This window comes from Engystomops pustulosus, chromosome 4 (genome assembly GCF_040894005.1).
Source record: "Engystomops pustulosus chromosome 4, aEngPut4.maternal, whole genome shotgun sequence".
NCBI classification, from domain to species: Eukaryota; Metazoa; Chordata; class Amphibia; order Anura; family Leptodactylidae; genus Engystomops; species Engystomops pustulosus.
In genome coordinates, this window is record NC_092414.1 from 6175931 (window position 1) to 6198752 (window position 22822).

At 47.0% G+C, this 22822-nt stretch overlaps 1 protein-coding gene across 5 annotated transcripts in view; it reads left to right on the forward strand.

Moving 5' to 3' along the window:
• Positions 1–22223, forward strand: part of LOC140125944 (adenosine deaminase 2-like) — a 79296-nt gene extending 57073 nt beyond the window's left edge. For 3 of the 5 annotated variants that reach the window (XM_072144900.1, XM_072144898.1, XM_072144899.1), the window contains exons 2-11: positions 3881–3991; positions 15712–16016; positions 18493–18718; positions 18833–19043; positions 19436–19563; positions 19843–19933; positions 20015–20123; positions 20330–20487; positions 20561–20763; positions 21248–22223. In XM_072144900.1, coding sequence (XP_072001001.1) covers positions 15719–16016; positions 18493–18718; positions 18833–19043; positions 19436–19563; positions 19843–19933; positions 20015–20123; positions 20330–20487; positions 20561–20763; positions 21248–21359 — 1536 coding nt within the window. In that variant the 5' untranslated portion in view covers positions 3881–3991; positions 15712–15718 and the 3' untranslated portion in view covers positions 21360–22223. Of the gene's footprint in view, positions 1–3880; positions 3992–15348; positions 15490–15689; positions 16017–18492; positions 18719–18832; positions 19044–19435; positions 19564–19842; positions 19934–20014; positions 20124–20329; positions 20488–20560; positions 20764–21247 lie in introns of those variants that run through there. The other 2 variants (XM_072144901.1, XM_072144902.1) reach the window with 2 other exon arrangements.
• The last annotated feature ends 599 nt before the right edge of the window (positions 22224–22822 follow it).

Here is a 22822-nt window from a genome sequence, read left to right on the forward strand (position 1 = left end):
ACTTCTCCTGTATATATATATACAGTGCACAGTACTACTTCTCCTGTATATATGGGCAGTGCACAGTACTACTTCTCCTGTATATATGGGCAGTGCACAGTACTACTTCTCCTGTATATATACAGTGCACAGTACTTCTTCTCCTGTATATATATACAGTGCACAGTACTACTTCTCCTGTATATATGGGCAGTGCACAGTACTACTTCTCCTGTATATATATACAGTGCACAGTACTACTTCTCCTGTATATACACAGTGCACAGTACTACTTCTCCTGTATATGTAGAGTGCACAGTACTACTTCTCCTGTATATATACAGTGCACAGTACTACTTCTCCTGTATATATATACAGTGCACAGTACTACTTCTCCTGTATATATATACAGTGCACAGTACTACTTCTCCTGTATATATACAGTGCACAGTACTACTTCTCCTGTATATATATACAGTGCACAGTACTACTTCTCCTGTATATATATACAGTGCACAGTACTACTTCTCCTGTATATATATACAGTGCGCAGTACTACTTCTCCTGTATATATATACAGTGCACAGTACTACTTCTCCTGTATATATACAGTGCACAGTACTACTTCTCCTGTATATATGGGCAGTGCACAGTACTACTTCTCCTGTATATATGGACAGTGCACAGTACTACTTCTCCTGTATATATATACAGTGCACAGTACTACTTCTCCTGTATATATGGACAGTGCACAGTACTACTTCTCCTGTATATATATACAGTGCACAGTACTACTTCTCCTGTATATATATACAGTGCACAGTACTACTTCTCCTGTATATATAGTGCACAGTACTACTTCTCCTGTATATATGGGCAGTGCACAGTACTACTTCTCCTGTATATATATACAGTGCACAGTACTACTTCTCCTGTATATATAGTGCACAGTACTACTTCTCCTGTATATATACACTGCACAGTACTACTTCTCCTGTATATATACAGTGCACAGTACTACTTCTCCTGTATATATACAGTGCACAGTACTACTTCTCCTGTATATATACAGTGCACAGTATTACTTCTCCTGTATATATACAGTGCACAGTACTACTTCTCCTGTGTATATACAGTGCACAGTACTACTTCTCCTAAATATATATACAGTGCACAGTACTACTTCTCCTGTGTATATACAGTGCACAGTACTACTTCTCCTGTATATATATACAGTGCACAGTACTACTTCTCCTGTATATATATACAGTGCACAGTACTACTTCTCCTGTATATATATACAGTGCACAGTACTACTTCTCCTGTATATATATACAGTGCACAGTACTACTTCTCCTGTATATATACAGTGCACAGTACTACTTCTCCTGTATATACAGTGCACATTACTACTTCTCCTGTATATATATACAGTGCACAGTACTACTTCTCCTGTATATATACAGTGCACAGTACTACTTCTCCTGTATATATACAGTGCACAGTACTACTTCTCCTGTATATATACAGTGCACAGTACTACTTCTCCTGTATATATATACAGTGCACAGTACTACTTCTCCTGTATATACAGTGCACAGTACTACTTCTCCTGTATATATACAGTGCACAGTACTACTTCTCCTGTATATACGGGCAGTGCACAGTACTACTTCTCCTGTATACGTGCACAGTACTACTTCTCCTGTATATATATACACAGTGCACAGTACTACTTCTCCTGTATATATATACACAGTGCACAGTACTACTTCTCCTGTATATATACAGTGCACAGTACCACTTCTCCTGTATATATACAGTGCACAGTACTACTTCTCCTGTATATATACAGTGCACAGTACTACTTCTCCTGTATATATATACAGTGCACAGTACTACTTCTCCTGTATATATATACAGTGCACAGTACTACTTCTCCTGTATATATATGGGCAGTGCACAGTACTACTTCTCCTGTATATATACAGTGCACAGTACTACTTCTCCTGTATATATACAGTGCACAGTACTACTTCTCCTGTATACGTGCACAGTACTACTTCTCCTGTATATATATACAGTGCACAGTACTACTTCTCCTGTATACGTGCACAGTACTACTTCTCCTGTATATACGGGCAGGACACAGTACTACTTCTCCTGTATATATACGGTGCACAGTACTACTTCTCCTGTATACGTGCACAGTACTACTTCTCCTGTATATATATACAGTGCACAGTACTACTTCTCCTGTATATATATACAGTGCACAGTACTACTTCTCCTGTATATATACGGTGCACAGTACTACTTCTCCTGTATACGTGCACAGTACTACTTCTCCTGTATATATATACAGTGCACAGTACTACTTCTCCTGTATATATATACAGTGCACAGTACTACTTCTCCTGTATATATACAGTGCACTGTACTACTTCTCCTGTATATATACAGTGCACAGTACTACTTCTCCTGTATATATGGACAGTGCACAGTACTACTTCTCCTGTATATATATACAGTGCACAGTACTACTTCTCCTGTATATATATACAGTGCACAGTACTACTTCTCCTGTATATATACGGTGCACAGTACTACTTCTCCTGTATACGTGCACAGTACTACTTCTCCTGTATATATACAGTGCACAGTACTACTTCTCCTGTATATATACAGTACACAGTACTACTTCTCCTGTATATATACAGTGCACAGTACTACTTCTCCTGTATATATACAGTGCACAGTACTACTTCTCCTGTATATATATATATAGTGCACAGTACTACTTCTCCTGTATATATACGGTGCACAGTACTACTTCTCCTGTATATATATATATAGTGCACAGTACTACTTCTCCTGTATATATACAGTGCACAGTACTACTTCTCCTGTATATATACAGTGCACAGTACTACTTCTCCTGTATATATATACAGTGCACAGTACTACTTCTCCTGTATATATACGGTGCACAGTACTACTTCTCCTGTATATATACGGTGCACAGTACTACTTCTCCTGTATATATATACAGTGCACAGTACTACTTCTCCTGTATATATACGGTGCACAGTACTACTTCTCCTGTATATATACAGTGCACAGTACTACTTCTCCTGTATACGTGCACAGTACTACTTCTCCTGTATATATGGGCAGTGTACATTATTATCTCTCTGGTTTCGGTTGCTGGTTCCAGCTCCAGGTCTCGGTGATCTGTGATCTGATAATTACACGGTACACGACAGTCCTGAGAAATATAATCTCTAGCGTTTATCGTCTCCTCATGTATAGATCCAACATTTGTGGATCCTGCCAGCAGCTGTGACCATACAGAGTGCAGTCACTGATGTCCTCACACTGCTGTGCTCTGTGCAGCCAGTGCTCTATTGTCCCTGGTGAGCTGTAGAATCACTGCTGTGCCCTGAGCTCTCTGTACTGACCTATGTAACCAGCACATAGATACATTATAACATATTACGAGCCCTGTATGTGTACATGTGCAGGGGAGGCTGGAGTATATCAGTACTTCCCCCAGGTATAATATTCTGCAGATAGCGGCGCTGGGTTTACCCCTGTCTCTGGGTTTCTCTTCCATATTTTCAGTTTCGGTGCAGTTTTACTTCCTGTTTTTAGTCAATGACCTTTTCCCGTTTCTAGACCTGTAGTGTCTGCGCTAGAGGTAACAGAGCCCGGTACGATATGAAATGTAAATGCAGCTTTGGATGTGATTGGAGTATAGGACATGTGAATTACCTCTCCGAGTCTCTAATGTCTGGGGCACCGGGGTGTCAGATACCTGAGGGGGTACAACCTGTCTTACATCTGCAGTATTGTTGTCAGTGTGTTTGCCTCCTCACAATACTTTATGTTTGCACATTAGGTGACTGAGCAGATCGGAGGGACGACGCACTGAGGACTGCGGCTCCAATGGATCTCTGATTGATGGGACACAGGATATTAGACTGATCATTGGTCTGTTAAACGACTACAGGTGAGACCACGAGATATCAATCCCCTCATAGGATTACATACTACCTGCTACAGAGGAGAGAATAATCACCTCCAATCTACTCACCACCATCCAAACACAGATAAACCTTCTACTTACCAGGTGACATCATCATAAAATCTGTACAGAGACTGTGACATCACCATACAATTATAGAGAAACCTAAACACCCAGTACATAGATAAGAGCATCAGCATCTCTCAACAGTTATGTGTATCTCACCAATGCCAACTACAGTCTCCTCGCCCCGGGATGTAATGGCTGATAACAGAGAGTAATAGATTGTATCCCCCCCTGTACAGTCTCCTCTCCCCGGGGTGTAATGGCTGATAACAGAGAGTAATAGATTGTATCCCCCCTGTACAGTCTCCTCTCCCCGGGGTGTAATGGCTGATAACAGAGAGTAATAGATTGTATCCCCCCCTGTACAGTCTCCTCTCCCCGGGATGTAATGGCTGATAACAGAGAGTAATAGATTGTATCCCCCCTGTACAGTCTCCTCTCCCCGGGATGTAATGGCTGATAACAGAGAGTAATAGATTGTATCCCCCCCCCCTGTACAGTCTCCTCTCCCCGGGATGTAATGGCTGATAACAGAGAGTAATAGATTGTATCCCCCTGTACAGTCTCCTCTCCCCGGGGTGTAATGACTGATAACAGAGAGTAATAGATTGTATCCCCCCCCTGTACAGTCTCCTCTCCCCGGGATGTAATGGCTGATAACAGAGAGTAATAGATTGTATCCCCCCCTGTACAGTCTCCTCTCCCCGGGATGTAATGGCTGATAACAGATAGTAATAGATTGTATCCCCCTGTACAGTCTCCTCTCCCCGGGATGTAATGGCTGATAACAGAGAGTAATAGATTGTATCCCCCTGTACAGTCTCCTCTCCCCGGGGTGAAATGGCTGATAACAGAGAGTAATAGATTGTATCCCGCCCTGTACAGTCTCCTCGCCCCGGGATGTAATGGCTGATAACAGAGAGTAATAGATTGTATCCCCCCCTGTACAGTCTCCTCTCCCCGGGATGTAATGGCTGATAACAGATAGTAATAGATTGTATCCCCCTGTACAGTCTCCTCTCCCCGGGATGTAATGGCTGATAACAGAGAGTAATAGATTGTATCCCCCTGTACAGTCTCCTCTCCCCGGGATGTAATGGCTGATAACAGAGAGTAATAGATTGTATCCCCCCTGTACAGTCTCCTCTCCCCGGGGTGTAATGGCTGATAACAGAGAGTAATAGATTGTATCCCCCCCCCCCCCTGTACAGTCTCCTCCCCCCGGGATGTAATGGCTGATAACAGAGAGTAATAGATTGTATCCCCCTGTACAGTCTCCTCTCCCCGGGGTGTAATGGCTGAAAACAGAGAGTAATAGATTGTATCCCCCCCCCCCCTGTACAGTCTCCTCTCCCCGGGGTGTAATGGCTGATAACAGAGAGTAATAGATTGTATCCCCCCTGTACAGTCTCCTCTCCCCGGGGTGTAATGGCTGATAACAGAGAGTAATAGATTGTATCCCCCCCTGTACAGTCTCCTCTCCCCGGGGTGTAGTGGCTGATAACAGAGAGTAATAGATTGTACCCCCCCTGTACAGTCTCCTCTCCCCAGGATGTAATGGCTGATAACAGAGAGTAATAGATTGTATCCCCCCTGTACAGTCTCCTCTCCCCGGGGTGTAATGGCTGATAACAGAGAGTAATAGATTGTATCCCCCCTGTACAGTCTCCTCTCCCCGGGATGTAATGGCTGATAACAGAGAGTAATAGATTGTATCCCCCCCTGTACAGTCTCCTCTCCCCGGGATGTAATGGCTGATAACAGAGAGTAATAGATTGTATCCCCCTGTACAGTCTCCTCTCCCCGGGATGTAATGGCTGATAACAGAGAGTAATAGATTGTATCCCCCTGTACAGTCTCCTCTCCCCGGGGTGTAATGGCTGATAACAGAGAGTAATAGATTGTATCCCCCCTGTACAGTCTCCTCTCCCCGGGGTGTAATGGCTGATAACAGAGAGTAATAGATTGTATCCCCCCCTGTACAGTCTCCTCTCCCCGGGATGTAGTGGCTGATAACAGAGAGTAATAGATTGTATCCCCCCTGTACAGTCTCCTCTCCCCGGGGTGTAATGGCTGATAACAGAGAGTAATAGATTGTATCCCCCCCTGTACAGTCTCCTCGCCCCGGGATGTAATGGCTGATAACAGAGAGTAATAGATTGTATCCCCCCCTGTACAGTCTCCTCTCCCCGGGATGTAATGGCTGATAACAGATAGTAATAGATTGTATCCCCCTGTACAGTCTCCTCTCCCCGGGATGTAATGGCTGATAACAGAGAGTAATAGATTGTATCCCCCTGTACAGTCTCCTCTCCCCGGGGTGTAATGGCTGATAACAGAGAGTAATAGATTGTATCCCCCCTGTACAGTCTCCTCTCCCCGGGGTGTAATGGCTGATAACAGAGAGTAATAGATTGTATCCCCCCCCCCCCCCTGTACAGTCTCCTCCCCCCGGGATGTAATGGCTGATAACAGAGAGTAATAGATTGTATCCCCCTGTACAGTCTCCTCTCCCCGGGGTGTAATGGCTGATAACAGAGAGTAATAGATTGTATCCCCCCCCCCCCTGTACAGTCTCCTCTCCCCGGGATGTAATGGCTGATAACAGAGAGTAATAGATTGTATCCCCCCTGTACAGTCTCCTCTCCCCGGGATGTAATGGCTGATAACAGAGAGTAATAGATTGTATCCCCCCCCCCTGTACAGTCTCCTCTCCCCGGGATGTAATGGCTGATAACAGAGAGTAATAGATTGTATCCCCCTGTACAGTCTCCTCTCCCCGGGGTGTAATGACTGATAACAGAGAGTAATAGATTGTATCCCCCCCCTGTACAGTCTCCTCTCCCCGGGATGTAATGGCTGATAACAGAGAGTAATAGATTGTATCCCCCCCTGTACAGTCTCCTCTCCCCGGGATGTAATGGCTGATAACAGATAGTAATAGATTGTATCCCCCTGTACAGTCTCCTCTCCCCGGGATGTAATGGCTGATAACAGAGAGTAATAGATTGTATCCCCCTGTACAGTCTCCTCTCCCCGGGGTGAAATGGCTGATAACAGAGAGTAATAGATTGTATCCCGCCCTGTACAGTCTCCTCGCCCCGGGATGTAATGGCTGATAACAGAGAGTAATAGATTGTATCCCCCCCTGTACAGTCTCCTCTCCCCGGGATGTAATGGCTGATAACAGATAGTAATAGATTGTATCCCCCTGTACAGTCTCCTCTCCCCGGGATGTAATGGCTGATAACAGAGAGTAATAGATTGTATCCCCCTGTACAGTCTCCTCTCCCCGGGATGTAATGGCTGATAACAGAGAGTAATAGATTGTATCCCCCCTGTACAGTCTCCTCTCCCCGGGGTGTAATGGCTGATAACAGAGAGTAATAGATTGTATCCCCCCCCCCCCCTGTACAGTCTCCTCCCCCCGGGATGTAATGGCTGATAACAGAGAGTAATAGATTGTATCCCCCTGTACAGTCTCCTCTCCCCGGGGTGTAATGGCTGAAAACAGAGAGTAATAGATTGTATCCCCCCCCCCCCTGTACAGTCTCCTCTCCCCGGGGTGTAATGGCTGATAACAGAGAGTAATAGATTGTATCCCCCCTGTACAGTCTCCTCTCCCCGGGGTGTAATGGCTGATAACAGAGAGTAATAGATTGTATCCCCCCCTGTACAGTCTCCTCTCCCCGGGGTGTAGTGGCTGATAACAGAGAGTAATAGATTGTACCCCCCCTGTACAGTCTCCTCTCCCCAGGATGTAATGGCTGATAACAGAGAGTAATAGATTGTATCCCCCCTGTACAGTCTCCTCTCCCCGGGGTGTAATGGCTGATAACAGAGAGTAATAGATTGTATCCCCCCTGTACAGTCTCCTCTCCCCGGGATGTAATGGCTGATAACAGAGAGTAATAGATTGTATCCCCCCCTGTACAGTCTCCTCTCCCCGGGATGTAATGGCTGATAACAGAGAGTAATAGATTGTATCCCCCTGTACAGTCTCCTCTCCCCGGGATGTAATGGCTGATAACAGAGAGTAATAGATTGTATCCCCCTGTACAGTCTCCTCTCCCCGGGGTGTAATGGCTGATAACAGAGAGTAATAGATTGTATCCCCCCTGTACAGTCTCCTCTCCCCGGGGTGTAATGGCTGATAACAGAGAGTAATAGATTGTATCCCCCCCTGTACAGTCTCCTCTCCCCGGGATGTAGTGGCTGATAACAGAGAGTAATAGATTGTATCCCCCCTGTACAGTCTCCTCTCCCCGGGGTGTAATGGCTGATAACAGAGAGTAATAGATTGTATCCCCCCTGTACAGTCTCCTCGCCCCGGGATGTAATGGCTGATAACAGAGAGTAATAGATTGTATCCCCCCCTGTACAGTCTCCTCTCCCCGGGATGTAATGGCTGATAACAGATAGTAATAGATTGTATCCCCCTGTACAGTCTCCTCTCCCCGGGATGTAATGGCTGATAACAGAGAGTAATAGATTGTATCCCCCTGTACAGTCTCCTCTCCCCGGGGTGTAATGGCTGATAACAGAGAGTAATAGATTGTATCCCCCCTGTACAGTCTCCTCTCCCCGGGGTGTAATGGCTGATAACAGAGAGTAATAGATTGTATCCCCCCCCCCCCCCTGTACAGTCTCCTCCCCCCGGGATGTAATGGCTGATAACAGAGAGTAATAGATTGTATCCCCCTGTACAGTCTCCTCTCCCCGGGGTGTAATGGCTGATAACAGAGAGTAATAGATTGTATCCCCCCCCCCCCCTGTACAGTCTCCTCTCCCCGGGATGTAATGGCTGATAACAGAGAGTAATAGATTGTATCCCCCCCCTGTACAGTCTCCTCTCCCCGGGGTGTAATGGCTGATAACAGAGAGTAATAGATTGTATCCCCCCCTGTACAGTCTCCTCTCCCCGGGGTGTAATGGCTGATAACAGAGAGTAATAGATTGTATCCCCCCCTGTACAGTCTCCTCCCCCCGGGGTGTAATGGCTGATAACAGAGAGTAATAGATTGTATCCCCCCCCTGTACAGTCTCCTCTCCCTGGGGTGTAATGGCTGATAACAGAGAGTAATAGATTGTATCCCCCCCTGTACAGTCTCCTCTCCCCGGGGTGTAGTGGCTGATAACAGAGAGTAATAGATTGTACCCCCCCTGTACAGTCTTCTCTCCCCAGGATGTAATGGCTGATAACAGAGAGTAATAGATTGTATCCCCCCTGTACAGTCTCCTCTCCCCGGGGTGTAATGGCTGATAACAGAGAGTAATAGATTGTATCCCCCTGTACAGTCTCCTCTCCCCGGGATGTAATGGCTGATAACAGAGAGTAATAGATTGTATCCCCCTGTACAGTCTCCTCTCCCCGGGATGTAATGGCTGATAACGGAGAGTAATAGATTGTATCCCCCTGTACAGTCTCCTCTCCCCGGGGTGTAATGGCTGATAACAGAGAGTAATAGATTGTATCCCCCTGTACAGCCTCCTCTCCCCGGGATGTAATGGCTGATAACAGAGAGAGTAATAGATTGTATCCCTCCTGTACAGTCTCCTCTCCCCGGGGTGTAATGGCTGATAACAGAGAGTAATAGATTGTATCCCCCTGTACAGTCTCCTCTCCCCGGGATGTAATGGCTGAAAACAGAGAGTAATAGATTGTATCCCCCCTGTACAGTCTCCTCTCCCCGGGATGTAATGGCTGATAACAGAGAGTAATAGATTGTATCCCCCCTGTACAGTCTCCTCTCCCCGGGGTGTAATGGCTGATAACAGAGAGTAATAGATTGTATCCCCCCTGTACAGTCTCCTCTCCCCGGGATGTAATGGCTGATAACAGAGAGTAATAGATTGTATCCCCCCTGTACAGTCTCCTCTCCCCGGGGTGTAATGGCTGATAACAGAGAGTAATAGATTGTATCCCCCCCTGTACAGTCTCCTCTCCCCAGGATGTAATGGCTGATAACAGAGAGTAATAGATTGTATCCCCCCCTGTACAGTCTCCTCTCCCCGGGATGTAGTGGCTGATAACAGAGAGTAATAGATTGTATCCCCCCTGTACAGTCTCCTCTCCCCGGGATGTAGTGGCTGATAACAGAGAGTAATAGATTGTATCCCACCTGTACAGTCTCCTCTCCCCGGGATGTAATGGCTGATAACAGAGAGTAATAGATTGTATCCCCCCCCCTGTACAGTCTCCTCTCCCCGGGATGTAATGGCTGATAACAGAGAGTAATAGATTGTATCCCCCCCTGTACAGTCTCCTCTCCCCGGGATGTAATGGCTGATAACAGAGAGTAATAGATTGTATCCCCCCCCTGTACAGTCTCCTCTCCCCGGGATGTAATCGCTGATAACAGAGAGTAATAGATTGTATCCCCCTGTACAGTCTCCTCTCCCCGGGATGTAATGGCTGATAACAGAGAGTAATAGATTGTATCCCCCCCCCCCCTGTACAGTCTCCTCTCCCCGGGGTGTAATGGCTGATAACAGAGAGTAATAGATTGTATCCCCCCCCCCCCTGTACAGTCTCCTCTCCCCGGGGTGTAATGGCTGATAACAGAGAGTAATAGATTGTATCCCCCTGTACAGTCTCCTCTCACCGGGATGTATTGGCTGATAACAGAGAGTAATAGATTGTATCCCCCCTGTACAGTCTCCTCTCCCCGGGGTGTAATGGCTGATAACAGAGAGTAATAGATTGTATCCCCCCCTGTACAGTCTCCTCGCCCCGGGATGTAATGGCTGATAACAGAGAGTAATAGATTGTATCCCCCCCTGTACAGTCTCCTCTCCCCGGGATGTAATGGCTGATAACAGATAGTAATAGATTGTATCCCCCTGTACAGTCTCCTCTCCCCGGGATGTAATGGCTGATAACAGAGAGTAATAGATTGTATCCCCCTGTACAGTCTCCTCTCCCCGGGGTGTAATGGCTGATAACAGAGAGTAATAGATTGTATCCCCCCTGTACAGTCTCCTCTCCCCGGGGTGTAATGGCTGATAACAGAGAGTAATAGATTGTATCCCCCCCCCCCTGTACAGTCTCCTCCCCCGGGATGTAATGGCTGATAACAGAGAGTAATAGATTGTATCCCCCTGTACAGTCTCCTCTCCCCGGGGTGTAATGGCTGATAACAGAGAGTAATAGATTGTATCCCCCCCCCCCCCTGTACAGTCTCCTCTCCCCGGGATGTAATGGCTGATAACAGAGAGTAATAGATTGTATCCCCCCCCCCTGTACAGTCTCCTCTCCCCGGGGTGTAATAGCTGATAACAGAGAGTAATTGATTGTATCCCCCCCTGTACAGTCTCCTCTCCCCGGGGTGTAATGGCTGATAACAGAGAGTAATAGATTGTATCCCCCCTGTACAGTCTCCTCTCCCCGGGGTGTAATGGCTGATAACAGAGAGTAATAGATTGTATCCCCCCCTGTACAGTCTCCTCTCCCCGGGGTGTAGTGGCTGATAACAGAGAGTAATAGATTGTACCCCCCCTGTACAGTCTCCTCTCCCCAGGATGTAATGGCTGATAACAGAGAGTAATAGATTGTATCCCCCCTGTACAGTCTCCTCTCCCCGGGGTGTAATGGCTGATAACAGAGAGTAATAGATTGTATCCCCCTGTACAGTCTCCTCTCCCCGGGATGTAATGGCTGATAACAGAGAGTAATAGATTGTATCCCCCTGTACAGTCTCCTCTCCCCGGGATGTAATGGCTGATAACAGAGAGTAATAGATTGTATCCCCCTGTACAGCCTCCTCTCCCCGGGATGTAATGGCTGATAACAGAGAGTAATAGATTGTATCCCCCTGTACAGTCTCCTCTCCCCGGGATGTAATGGCTGATAACAGAGAGAGTAATAGATTGTATCCCTCCTGTACAGTCTCCTCTCCCCGGGGTGTAATGGCTGATAACAGAGAGTAATAGATTGTATCCCCCTGTACAGTCTCCTCTCCCCGGGATGTAATGGCTGATAACAGAGAGTAATAGATTGTATCCCCCCTGTACAGTCTCCTCTCCCCGGGGTGTAATGGCTGATAACAGAGAGTAATAGATTGTATCCCCCCTGTACAGTCTCCTCTCCCCGGGATGTAATGGCTGATAACAGAGAGTAATAGATTGTATCCCCCCTGTACAGTCTCCTCTCCCCGGGGTGTAATGGCTGATAACAGAGAGTAATAGATTGTATCCCCCCTGTACAGTCTCCTCTCCCCGGGATGTAGTGGCTGATAACAGAGAGTAATAGATTGTATCCCCCCCTGTACAGTCTCCTCTCCCCGGGGTGTAATGGCTGATAACAGAGAGTAATAGATTGTATCCCCCCCTGTACAGTCTCCTCTCCCCAGGATGTAATGGCTGATAACAGAGAGTAATAGACTGTATCCCCCCCTATACAGTCTCCTCTCCCCGGGATGTAGTGGCTGATAACAGAGAGTAATAGATTGTATCCCCCCTGTACAGTCTCCTCTCCCCGGGATGTAATGGCTGATAACAGAGAGTAATAGATTGTATCCCCCCCCCCTGTACAGTCTCCTCTCCCCGGGATGTAATGGCTGATAACAGAGAGTAATAGATTGTATCCCCCTGTACAGTCTCCTCTCCCCGGGATGTAATGGCTGATAACAGAGAGTAATAGATTGTATCCCCCCTGTACAGTCTCCTCTCCCCGGGGTGTAATGGCTGATAACAGAGAGTAATAGATTGTATCCCCCTGTACAGTCTCCTCTCCCCGGGATGTAATGGCTGATAACAGAGAGTAATAGATTGTACCCCCCCCCCTGTACAGTCTCCTCTCCCCGGGATGTAATGGCTGATACCAGAGAGTAATAGATTGTATCCCCCCCCCTGTACAGTCTCCTCTCCCCGGGGTGTAATGGCTGATAACAGAGAGTAATAGATTGTATCCCCCTGTACAGTCTCCTCTCCCCGGGATGTAATGGCTGATAACAGAGAGTAATAGATTGTATCCCCCCTGTACAGCCTCCTCTCCCCGGGATGTAATGGCTGATAACAGAGAGTAATAGATTGTATCCCCCCTGTACAGCCTCCTCTCCCCGGGATGTAATGGCTGATAACAGAGAGTAATAGATTGTATCCCCCTGTACAGTCTCCTCTCCCCGGGATGTAATGGCTGATAACAGAGAGAGTAATAGATTGTATCCCTCCTGTACAGTCTCCTCTCCCCGGGGTGTAATGGCTGATAACAGAGAGTAATAGATTGTATCCCCCTGTACAGTCTCCTCTCCCCGGGATGTAATGGCTGATAACAGAGAGTAATAGATTGTATCCCCCCTGTACAGTCTCCTCTCCCCGGGATGTAATGGCTGATAACAGAGAGTAATAGATTGTATCCCCCCTGTACAGTCTCCTCTCCCCGGGGTGTAATGGCTGATAACAGAGAGTAATAGATTGTATCCCCCTGTACAGTCTCCTCTCCCCAGGATGTAATGGCTGATAACAGAGAGTAATAGATTGTATCCCCCCCTGTACAGTCTCCTCTCCCCGGGATGTAGTGGCTGATAACAGAGAGTAATAGATTGTATCCCCCCCTGTACAGTCTCCTCTCCCCGGGGTGTAATGGCTGATAACAGAGAGTAATAGATTGTATCCCCCCTGTACAGTCTCCTCTCCCCGGGATGTAGTGGCTGATAACAGAGAGTAATAGATTGTATCCCCCCTGTACAGTCTCCTCTCCCCGGGATGTAATGGCTGATAACAGAGAGTAATAGATTGTATCCCCCCCTGTACAGTCTCCTCTCCCCGGGATGTAGTGGCTGATAACAGAGAGTAATAGATTGTATCCCCCCTGTACAGTCTCCTCTCCCCGGGATGTAGTGGCTGATAACAGAGAGTAATAGATTGTATCCCCCCTGTACAGTCTCCTCTCCCCGGGATGTAATGGCTGATAACAGAGAGTAATAGATTGTATCCCCCCCCCCCTGTACAGTCTCCTCTCCCCGGGATGTAATGGCTGATAACAGAGAGTAATAGATTGTATCCCCCCTGTACAGTCTCCTCTCCCCGGGATGTAATGGCTGATAACAGAGAGTAATAGATTGTATCCCCCCCCCCTGTACAGTCTCCTCTCCCCGGGATGTAATGGCTGATAACAGAGAGTAATAGATTGTATCCCCCCCTGTACAGTCTCCTCTCCCCGGGATGTAATGGCTGATAACAGAGAGTAATAGATTGTATCCCCCCCCCCCCTGTACAGTCTCCTCTCCCCGGGATGTAATGGCTGATAACAGAGAGTAATAGATTGTATCCCCCCCTGTACAGTCTCCTCTCCCCGGGATGTAATGGCTGATAACAGAGAGTAATAGATTGTATCCCCCCCCTGTACAGTCTCCTCTCCCCGGGGTGTAATGGCTGATAACAGAGAGTAATAGATTGTATCCCCCCTGTACAGTCTCCTCTCCCCGGGATGTAATGGCTGATAACAGAGAGTAATAGATTGTATCCCCCTGTACAGTCTCCTCTCCCCGGGGTGTAATGGCTGATAACAGAGAGTAATAGATTGTATCCCCCCTGTACAGTCTCCTCTCCCCGGGGTGTAATGGCTGATAACAGAGAGTAATAGATTGTATCCCCCCTGTACAGTCTCCTCTCCCCGGGATGTAGTGGCTGATAACAGAGAGTAATAGATTGTATCTCCCCCTGTACAGTCTCCTCTCCCCGGGGTGTAGTGGCTGATAACAGAGAGTAATAGATTGTATCCCCCCCTGTACAGTCTCCTCTCCCCGGGATGTAGTGGCTGATAACAGAGAGTAATAGATTGTATCCCCCCCTGTACAGTCTCCTCTCCCCGGGATGTAGTGGCTGATAACAGAGAGTAATAGATTGTATCCCCCCTGTACAGTCTCCTCTCCCCGGGGTGTAATGGCTGATAACAGAGAGTAATAGATTGTATCCCCCCTGTACAGTCTCCTCCCCCCGGGGTGTAATGGCTGATAACAGAGAGTAATAGATTGTATCTCCCCCTGTACAGTCTCCTCTCCCCGGGGTGTAGTGGCTGATAACAGAGAGTAATAGATTGTATCCCCCCCTGTACAGTCTCCTCTCCCCGGGATGTAGTGGCTGATAACAGAGAGTAATAGATTGTATCCCCCCCTGTACAGTCTCCTCTCCCCGGGATGTAATGGCTGATAACAGAGAGTAATAGAGTTCTGAGCCCGGGGTTGGTGTGGGATGAGGGGGGGGGGGGGGGCACTAGTCGGTGTGATGGGGGGGGGGGCACTTTCAGGCTCATTTCGTTGACACACAGAAAGCGGCCATTCGTGAGTAAGCCTGGCATGTGCTGACTCAGCCGGTCTGGCGCTAAATCCCTGGTATAAACCCTGTTATTGCACTCAAGGATCCGCTCTGGGCACAGGAGGACGCCACTCGCAGCACCAGGACACAGGGACTCACTGGTGAGCCAGCCTCGCTGTGCCTGGAGTGTAGTGTTCCCTGTTATCAGCCACTTGGAGTGGTTCAGTGGGGAGGATGTCAGGATGTGTGGCTTTCATATGGGAAAGGTTCCTGAATGGGAGGACTGACGTGAACGGGGACGACGGTCACTGAATTGTATCACAGCGGGAATTGATTTGGTCAACTTCTAAAATCTACTTAGTTTTCCATCTCCTTCTCTGCAGCCGCTGGATGAGGATGTCGGTGTCTTGGATCCTCCTGGTCTCCCTCTTTGGATTTGGCCAATGTTTTCCTGTATGGGAGGAGAGGGAGGCGCTGCTGGAGCAGGAGGATTCCCGCAGAGCCGGGGGTAACATCGTCTTGGGGGAGAAAGAAATGGAGGCCAATGAAAACCTGATGAAAATAAAGGAGGCTGAGATGAGCCAGGCCATGATAAGCGGCATCTTCCCTCCCAGCATGCACTTCTTCAGGGCTCGTAAACACATCCAGCAGAGCAAGGTCTTCAGTATCCTCCAAGAGATGCCCAAAGGTGAGCGCTGACCCCTACGGCAATGTCCCAGAGTCTATGCGATTCTTATTCTTCTTGGCTCTGACTTGTAACTATTTAGCATTTGTTGTCATGTGACTACATTGTTACTATTCGCTACCTTTGGCTTTCACCAGTGTCTGCCTCCTCCTGGGCATGTTTCACATCACATATGAGCACGTTCCCAATGTTGGTGCATACTGGTCGACTCACTTGGGTGAAAATTTAAGTTTGTTCTTCAATCATCGACTCTACCCACAAGTTGTGGATTGGGTTGAGATCTGTGGGGACCAACTGCACTTCATTGGGCACGGAAAGTATTCAGACCCCTTTGAAAGTTTCACTCTTTGTTTCATTGTAGCTAATTGGTTAGTTAAAAAATATTTTTTTTATGCTCAGTAATGTGCACTCTGCCCGCATCTTGACAGAAAAAAACTGAAATGTAGATATTTTTGCTCATTTATGACACAAGAAAAACTGAAATATGACATGGTTATAAGTATTCAGACCCTCTGCTGTGACACTCATATTTAACTCACATGTTGTCCCATTTCCTTCTGATCCTCCTTGAGTTGGTTCTACTCCTTCATTGGAGTCCAGCTGTGTCTAATTAAACTAATTGGACCTGATTAGGAAAGGCGCACACCTATCTGTATAAGACCTCAAAGCTAACAGTGTATGTCACAGCACATGAGAATCAAGAGGTCTGGGGAACTGCCCAAGGAGCTCAGAGGCAGAATTGTGGCAATGCACAGATCTGGCCAAGGTTACAAAGGATTTCTGCAGAACTCAAGGTTCCTGAGAGCATAGTGGCCTCCATAATCCTTACATGGAAGAAGTTTTTGGATGACCACAACTCCTACTCCACTCTCCCGTCCGGCCAAACTAAGCAATTGTAGAAGAAGAGCCTTGGTGAGAGAGGTAAAAAAAGACCCCCCGAGATCACTGTGGCTGAGCACCAGAGATGCAGGTGGAAGATGGGAGTCACCTATCACTGCAGCCTCCCGCAGTCGGGGCTTTATGAAAGTCTGGAAGCCTCTCCACAGTGCAAGACATATGAAAGCCGCATACAGTGTGCAAAACACATGAAGGATCCGGACTATGAGGAATAAGATTCTCTGCTCTGATTAAACTTTCTGGTGTTATTTCTAAGTGGTATGTATGGAGAAAACCAGGCGCTGCTCATCACCTGCCAAATACAATACCAGTAGTCACACATGGTGGGGGCAGCATCAGGTTATGGGGGGGGGGGGACAGGACCACTGGGTGTACTAGAAGGAAAGAAGAATGTTGCAAAGTACAGAGATATCCTGGACGAGGACCTCAGACTGGGACGGACCTTCCAAAAAGACAATGACCCAAAGCACAAGCTAAAATACCACAGCAGAGGCTTCAGAACCATTCCTGACTGACCCAGACAGAACCCAGACCTAAAGCCAATTGAGCATCTCTAGAGAGACTGGAAAATACCTTCTACCAATCATCACCATCCAACCTGAGGGACCTGGAGAGGATCTGCAAGAAACTTGTAGCATCTTTCCAAGCACCAGCTCCAAAGCTGCTTCTACTCAACACTGAGCAACGGGGCTGAATACTTATCACCGGGGGCTGAATACTCATCACCGGGGGCTGAATACGTATCACCGGGGGCTGAATACTCATCACCGGGGGCTGAATACTTATCACCGGGGGCTGAATACTTATCACCAAGTGAGGTTTCAGATTTTCTTGTTTAATAAATTAGGAAGGGGCAAAGAGCACATTAATGAGCAAAATAAAAAGTACTTTTTTTGATCTTACCAATTGGCTGCAATGAAATAAAGAGTGGGTCGCTGGGGGGATATCCCTTTGGGTCGGTGTCCTGCTGGAAGACTATAGCATCCTTTTCATACCCATAGTACTTCAGGGTATGAAGAAACTCATCTTCTATTATACTCACATAAAGCTGAGCAAGTGTCTAACACCTATACCTGTGATACAACCCTATATCGTTAGGCGTCCTCGGCCAAACGTAAAAGTTCCTGTATTATTTTGATCCCTGCTACTCTTGGTTCCTCCAGACCCATTTGCACCCATCAGGGCCCAGTCTATTGACTTTCATCTCATTGCTCCATTACTCCTGATTTCAATATTCTACTGTCACTTTCGTACTTGTTTTGTAATCTCAAGAGATGTTTCTGACCTTTGAGGGAATGTGAGAACAGGTTGTAATTTGTAGTAAACAAGAAGAAAACAATGAGTCCACCACCAGGAGCAAAATAGTAACAATGCAGAAACATGACAAGAATCTGCGTAACTAATCATTGGCTAAATTATACAAAAGGAAAGGAAAGATGTTTGTCTATAAGGTGATGGTAGTTTCACAGAGGACGGTGAGTTTTCAGGGATGAAAGTCAAAAGTTCAAAACATTGTTGCCCCTTTGCTTGTCAATGTATGCGCCATAGGTGCCAGTGATGCTCTTTACTCTACCACCTGCAGGAGGCGCTTTGCACCTACACGACTTTGCAATCCTGAGTGTTGATTGGCTGGTGAAAAACGCCTCCTATCTGCCGGACAGTTACATCTGCTTCACAAGGACCGGGGATGTCAGATTCACGTTTTCCAAGCCGGCTCCGGTGGGGAAGCTCCCGTCTGGCTGCTCAGAGTGGGTCCTCCTGGAGGCATACCGAAAAAAGTTAGGGGACGTCACTGAATTTGATAGAAGGTAATTTAAAAGAGCTTTTACTCTATTATTGAGAAGCTGGAAGCCACTGATCGGCAACATCTTCAATGTGGAACAACACTGATGATTATTGTCTGTATATTTGCTTTATTGCAGTCTGATCAGTAACCTGACGCTGCTGACGGACACCCCAGAGCTGGATTACCCCACCCAGGACAAAGTATGGCGCAGGTTTGAGGGGACTTTCATTACTGGTGCCGGACTCATCCTCTACGCCCCTGTCTTCAAGGAGTATATCTATGAGGGTCTTCAGGAGCTTTACCAAGACAACATCCAGTACGTTGAGCTGAGGGCGATGCTCCCCCCGGTGAGTGCAACGCTTGCTCCATTATGTAATCAAGTCACTTTAAGATGACCAACCCCAAATATCCAGAATAACCAGGAAATATTCCAGCTCCTATTGGACATCCAATAATAGTTGCTGGATATTTGTGTCCAGATGTTTCATGCTTGACACAACAATGTACACCTGTACGTCCACCTTCGTAATAGCGTGGCAACTGAACCACACCAAACTTCCGCAGCCAATTCCAACTCTTGTAAAACACTTATTTGTTGATTCCTGGGCCCCGATGTTGATCATAAAGTAAATCTACACTATAAGAATATATGCCATCTTCAATAAGTTGTCCAGTCTTTCTCATAAGCCTCCAGAAGGATTTTAGAGAGATTAAGTATGTCCAATTATTCCCCTCCTAGGTATACGAACTGGATGGTACAACCCATGATCGCGCCTGGTTAGTGGCTACTTACAAAGATGTCGCCAATCGGTTCAAGGAAGAACATCCAGATTTCTTAGGGTTGAAAATCATTTACACCGTACACAGGTAGATATTTCATGCCGCGGCAGAACCTTGAGCTCATCCTGAGCTTCTTCTTGGTTTAAAAGTAAAGTAACCGATCTGTCGTGTAGACTTTAGATACTTGAAAACTTTAGGTGACAACCAATAATCCAAAAGAGCTACAATGCAATGGTACAGTTAGTGGGGTGTAAATTTGGGTAGGTTTTTGGATTTACATACAAGTCTGGGTAGGTGGCAATCAATGAAAACATGTAAACATCCTCTTAAAATAACTGGAAATCCTGTGTGTCCTTCCCTCCTCAGACATGAAGATCTTCCTGCAGTGAAAGAAGCTGTTGTCTATGCGATGCAGCTCATGGCTCAGTTCCCGGACACCATGGCCGGCTTTGATTTGGTAAAACATCACTGACCAATGCTGATGGGTATAATGGGGGCCCCTGATAACCATCACTGACTCTGTCTCCTTCAATATAAGGTTGGACAAGAAGATTTTGGTCACTCACTCCATGAGCTAAGAGAAGCCCTCATCCTCCCAAGCACGATGGGGGTTACCCTGCCGTATTTCTTCCATGCAGGAGAGACCAGTAAGTAAGTGGGGTCATGGCGTTATGAGAATCTCCACCCATCCTCGGCATGGAGTAGTAATGATTTTAGTAGAGCATTGCCTAAGTGGCAATGAATTGAGCAGCACAGCACGGTACTGCTGTAATACTCATCCCTAGAGGCATAATGCTGCCACTAAAAGCACGGTTATTTTCTGTGATGCCCCTGTGTGCCATTATTTCATCAGGTTGGCAAGGGATGGACGTAGATGAGAATGTGCTGGATGCCTTGTTGCTGAACACTTCCCGCATTGGTCATGGATTCGCTCTCATTAGACACCCCGTGGCCCGGGAGCTGTCACTGAAGAGGAACGTCCCTCTAGAGATTTGTCCAGTCTCCAATCAGGTCAGCTGCAATGCCGCCATCTTGATTATATGTCTTACCACACCATCCTCTGACCATTGTCTCTCCCCTGCAGGTCCTTCTCTTAGAGTCTGACCTACGTAACCACCCGGCAGCCGCTCTACTCGCCAATGGTCATCCTCTGGTCATCAGCTCAGACGACCCTTCTGTTTTTGGCGCAAAAGGATTGTCGTATGACTTCTATGAGGTGTTCATGGGAATTGGAGGATCGAAGGCCGATCTGAAGACTCTGAAACAGCTGGTGGTCAATTCAATCAGGTAGGTGAGCGAAACTAACAACTGTCAGCGAACTGACAACATAATGGGGCACATTTACTTACCCGGTGCTCCGCGTTCCCTGATCCGGAGTGTCCAACGATAATGCACTGTGCCGCGATTCACTTGCATCGTGCGCCCGATATCCTGCATGTGTCGCTCCCCGTTCAGGTCCCGGAGTTTACCATCTTCTTCCTGGTGCATGTAAGTGCATGGCTTGCCGTCCCCCGATTTCTGTCGCATGAAAGCCGGCGCCGACGCGTCAAAATCTGATCGCGTGCAACACAATCCCCTTCTAAATCCCTGTCCAAGCGGCGTGATCCCCGAAAACGTTGGAAAACCAGACGGAAATGCGGCAGCGGGACCCTTAGTAAATAAGCCCCAATGTCTAAACAAAGCCAAGGTAAACTTGTCTAAGGACCTTCTCTTCTCATATGATCCCCTCTCGCACCCTGATCTCCCTGATCACCATCACAATCTATTGCAGGTTCAGCTCTTTGACTTCAGCAGAGAAGGAGAAACTGAGGAACATCTGGCAGAATAAGTGGGATAAATTTGTGAAAGATTTAGCCAAGACGACCTGGGAGAAGGAGCAGTAAAGGGAAATGCTGCACAACGTGAGATTTTATGATGATAAAAGGAAGAAGAGAACCCAAAAACTCTGTACACAATACTGAACAATGCGAGAGGAGGGTGAAAGTGTGTGAATGAGGATGAGCGCTAATAGGAGATGGTGATCGAGAAGTGACAGCGACAAGATGGTGGAGAGTGTAAGAGGTGACTACATACAAGATATAGACAATTTACTAAGTAATTGTTGATCCCAGCACCAAACCAATAGGGAAAGGCCCCACAGCAAAACCAAAAATTGACCACAGAGGAGGTAAACATCTTCCTTCCTGCCCTGCTGTCAAGACTCCCAATTCATCCCGATGCTGGCACTGTTGTCCCCCTTAGTTGGCTCCTTAAAAAAAGCTTGGTCTGGCCCCACCTGTTCGGAAAAGGTGCCAAAATCCACCCTGCTAACCAATCAACAGTCTTTGGGGACCCCAGTAAAATAGAAGTGGCAGTGCCAAGACGGAGCAGAGGCCAAGAGTGAAGCCAATCTATAGACACACAGGAAAGGACACAACTCCTGGTCTGTTTGCCACCAGGAAGCAACTAGAATGAGGGTCAATGCTTGTGTTATTTCTGGGTAGAGTCTCATTGGGTAGATGTTGGTGGTAAAGTGGTGATCATAGATGCCTCCAAGGTGCTCTACCTGGGTTTCATTCTTAGCCAACACATAACTTACCTTTAGATAGCACGGATGGTTATAACAGGCTTCTTCTCGTGGTCCATATGGACAGTATCCCATGTGTGGCGTGTGGGGACTAGCGTGTAAGAATGGACATCTAGGAGTAAAGCTGATCTTTGTACAGTGTTTCTATAAATGTATTTTAATAAATTTGAGTGTGGTCGTACGTCTGACTCCTGTTATCTGCTTCATTTTACACCTGCGGAAAAGGAACGACACAGATCAGCCACATTAAAAAATCACACATCTTACTAACAGCACAAGATCTCTTCAGAGGATGTCAGAAAGATTATTAAAAACAAAGCAAAATATCCCCCCAAAAATTCACAAATGTTGATCTTTCTTGATAACTGCATTTTATAATTCTATAAACAAACAAAAGACTGCGCATATACGGAAAACCTGTAATAAAAAATTAATGGACATATAAGGGGGGTGTAGTCACAGAGAGGTCAGAGCACCCATGCTGACCCCTGACCACTGCTGGCTATGATAGAAAGGTGTCAGGACACACAGGACATGGCAGCTCGCTGTGTATGGGGGTGTAGTCACAGAGGGGTCAGAGCGCCCATGCTGACCCCTGACCACTGCTGGCTATGATAGAAAGGTGTCAGGACACACAGGACATGGCAGCTCGCTGTGTATGTGGGGTGTAGTCACAGAGGGGTCAGAGCACCCATGCTGACCCCTGACCACTGCTGGCTATGATAGAAAGGTGTCAGGACACACAGGACATGGCAGCTCGCTGTGTATGGGGGGTGTAGT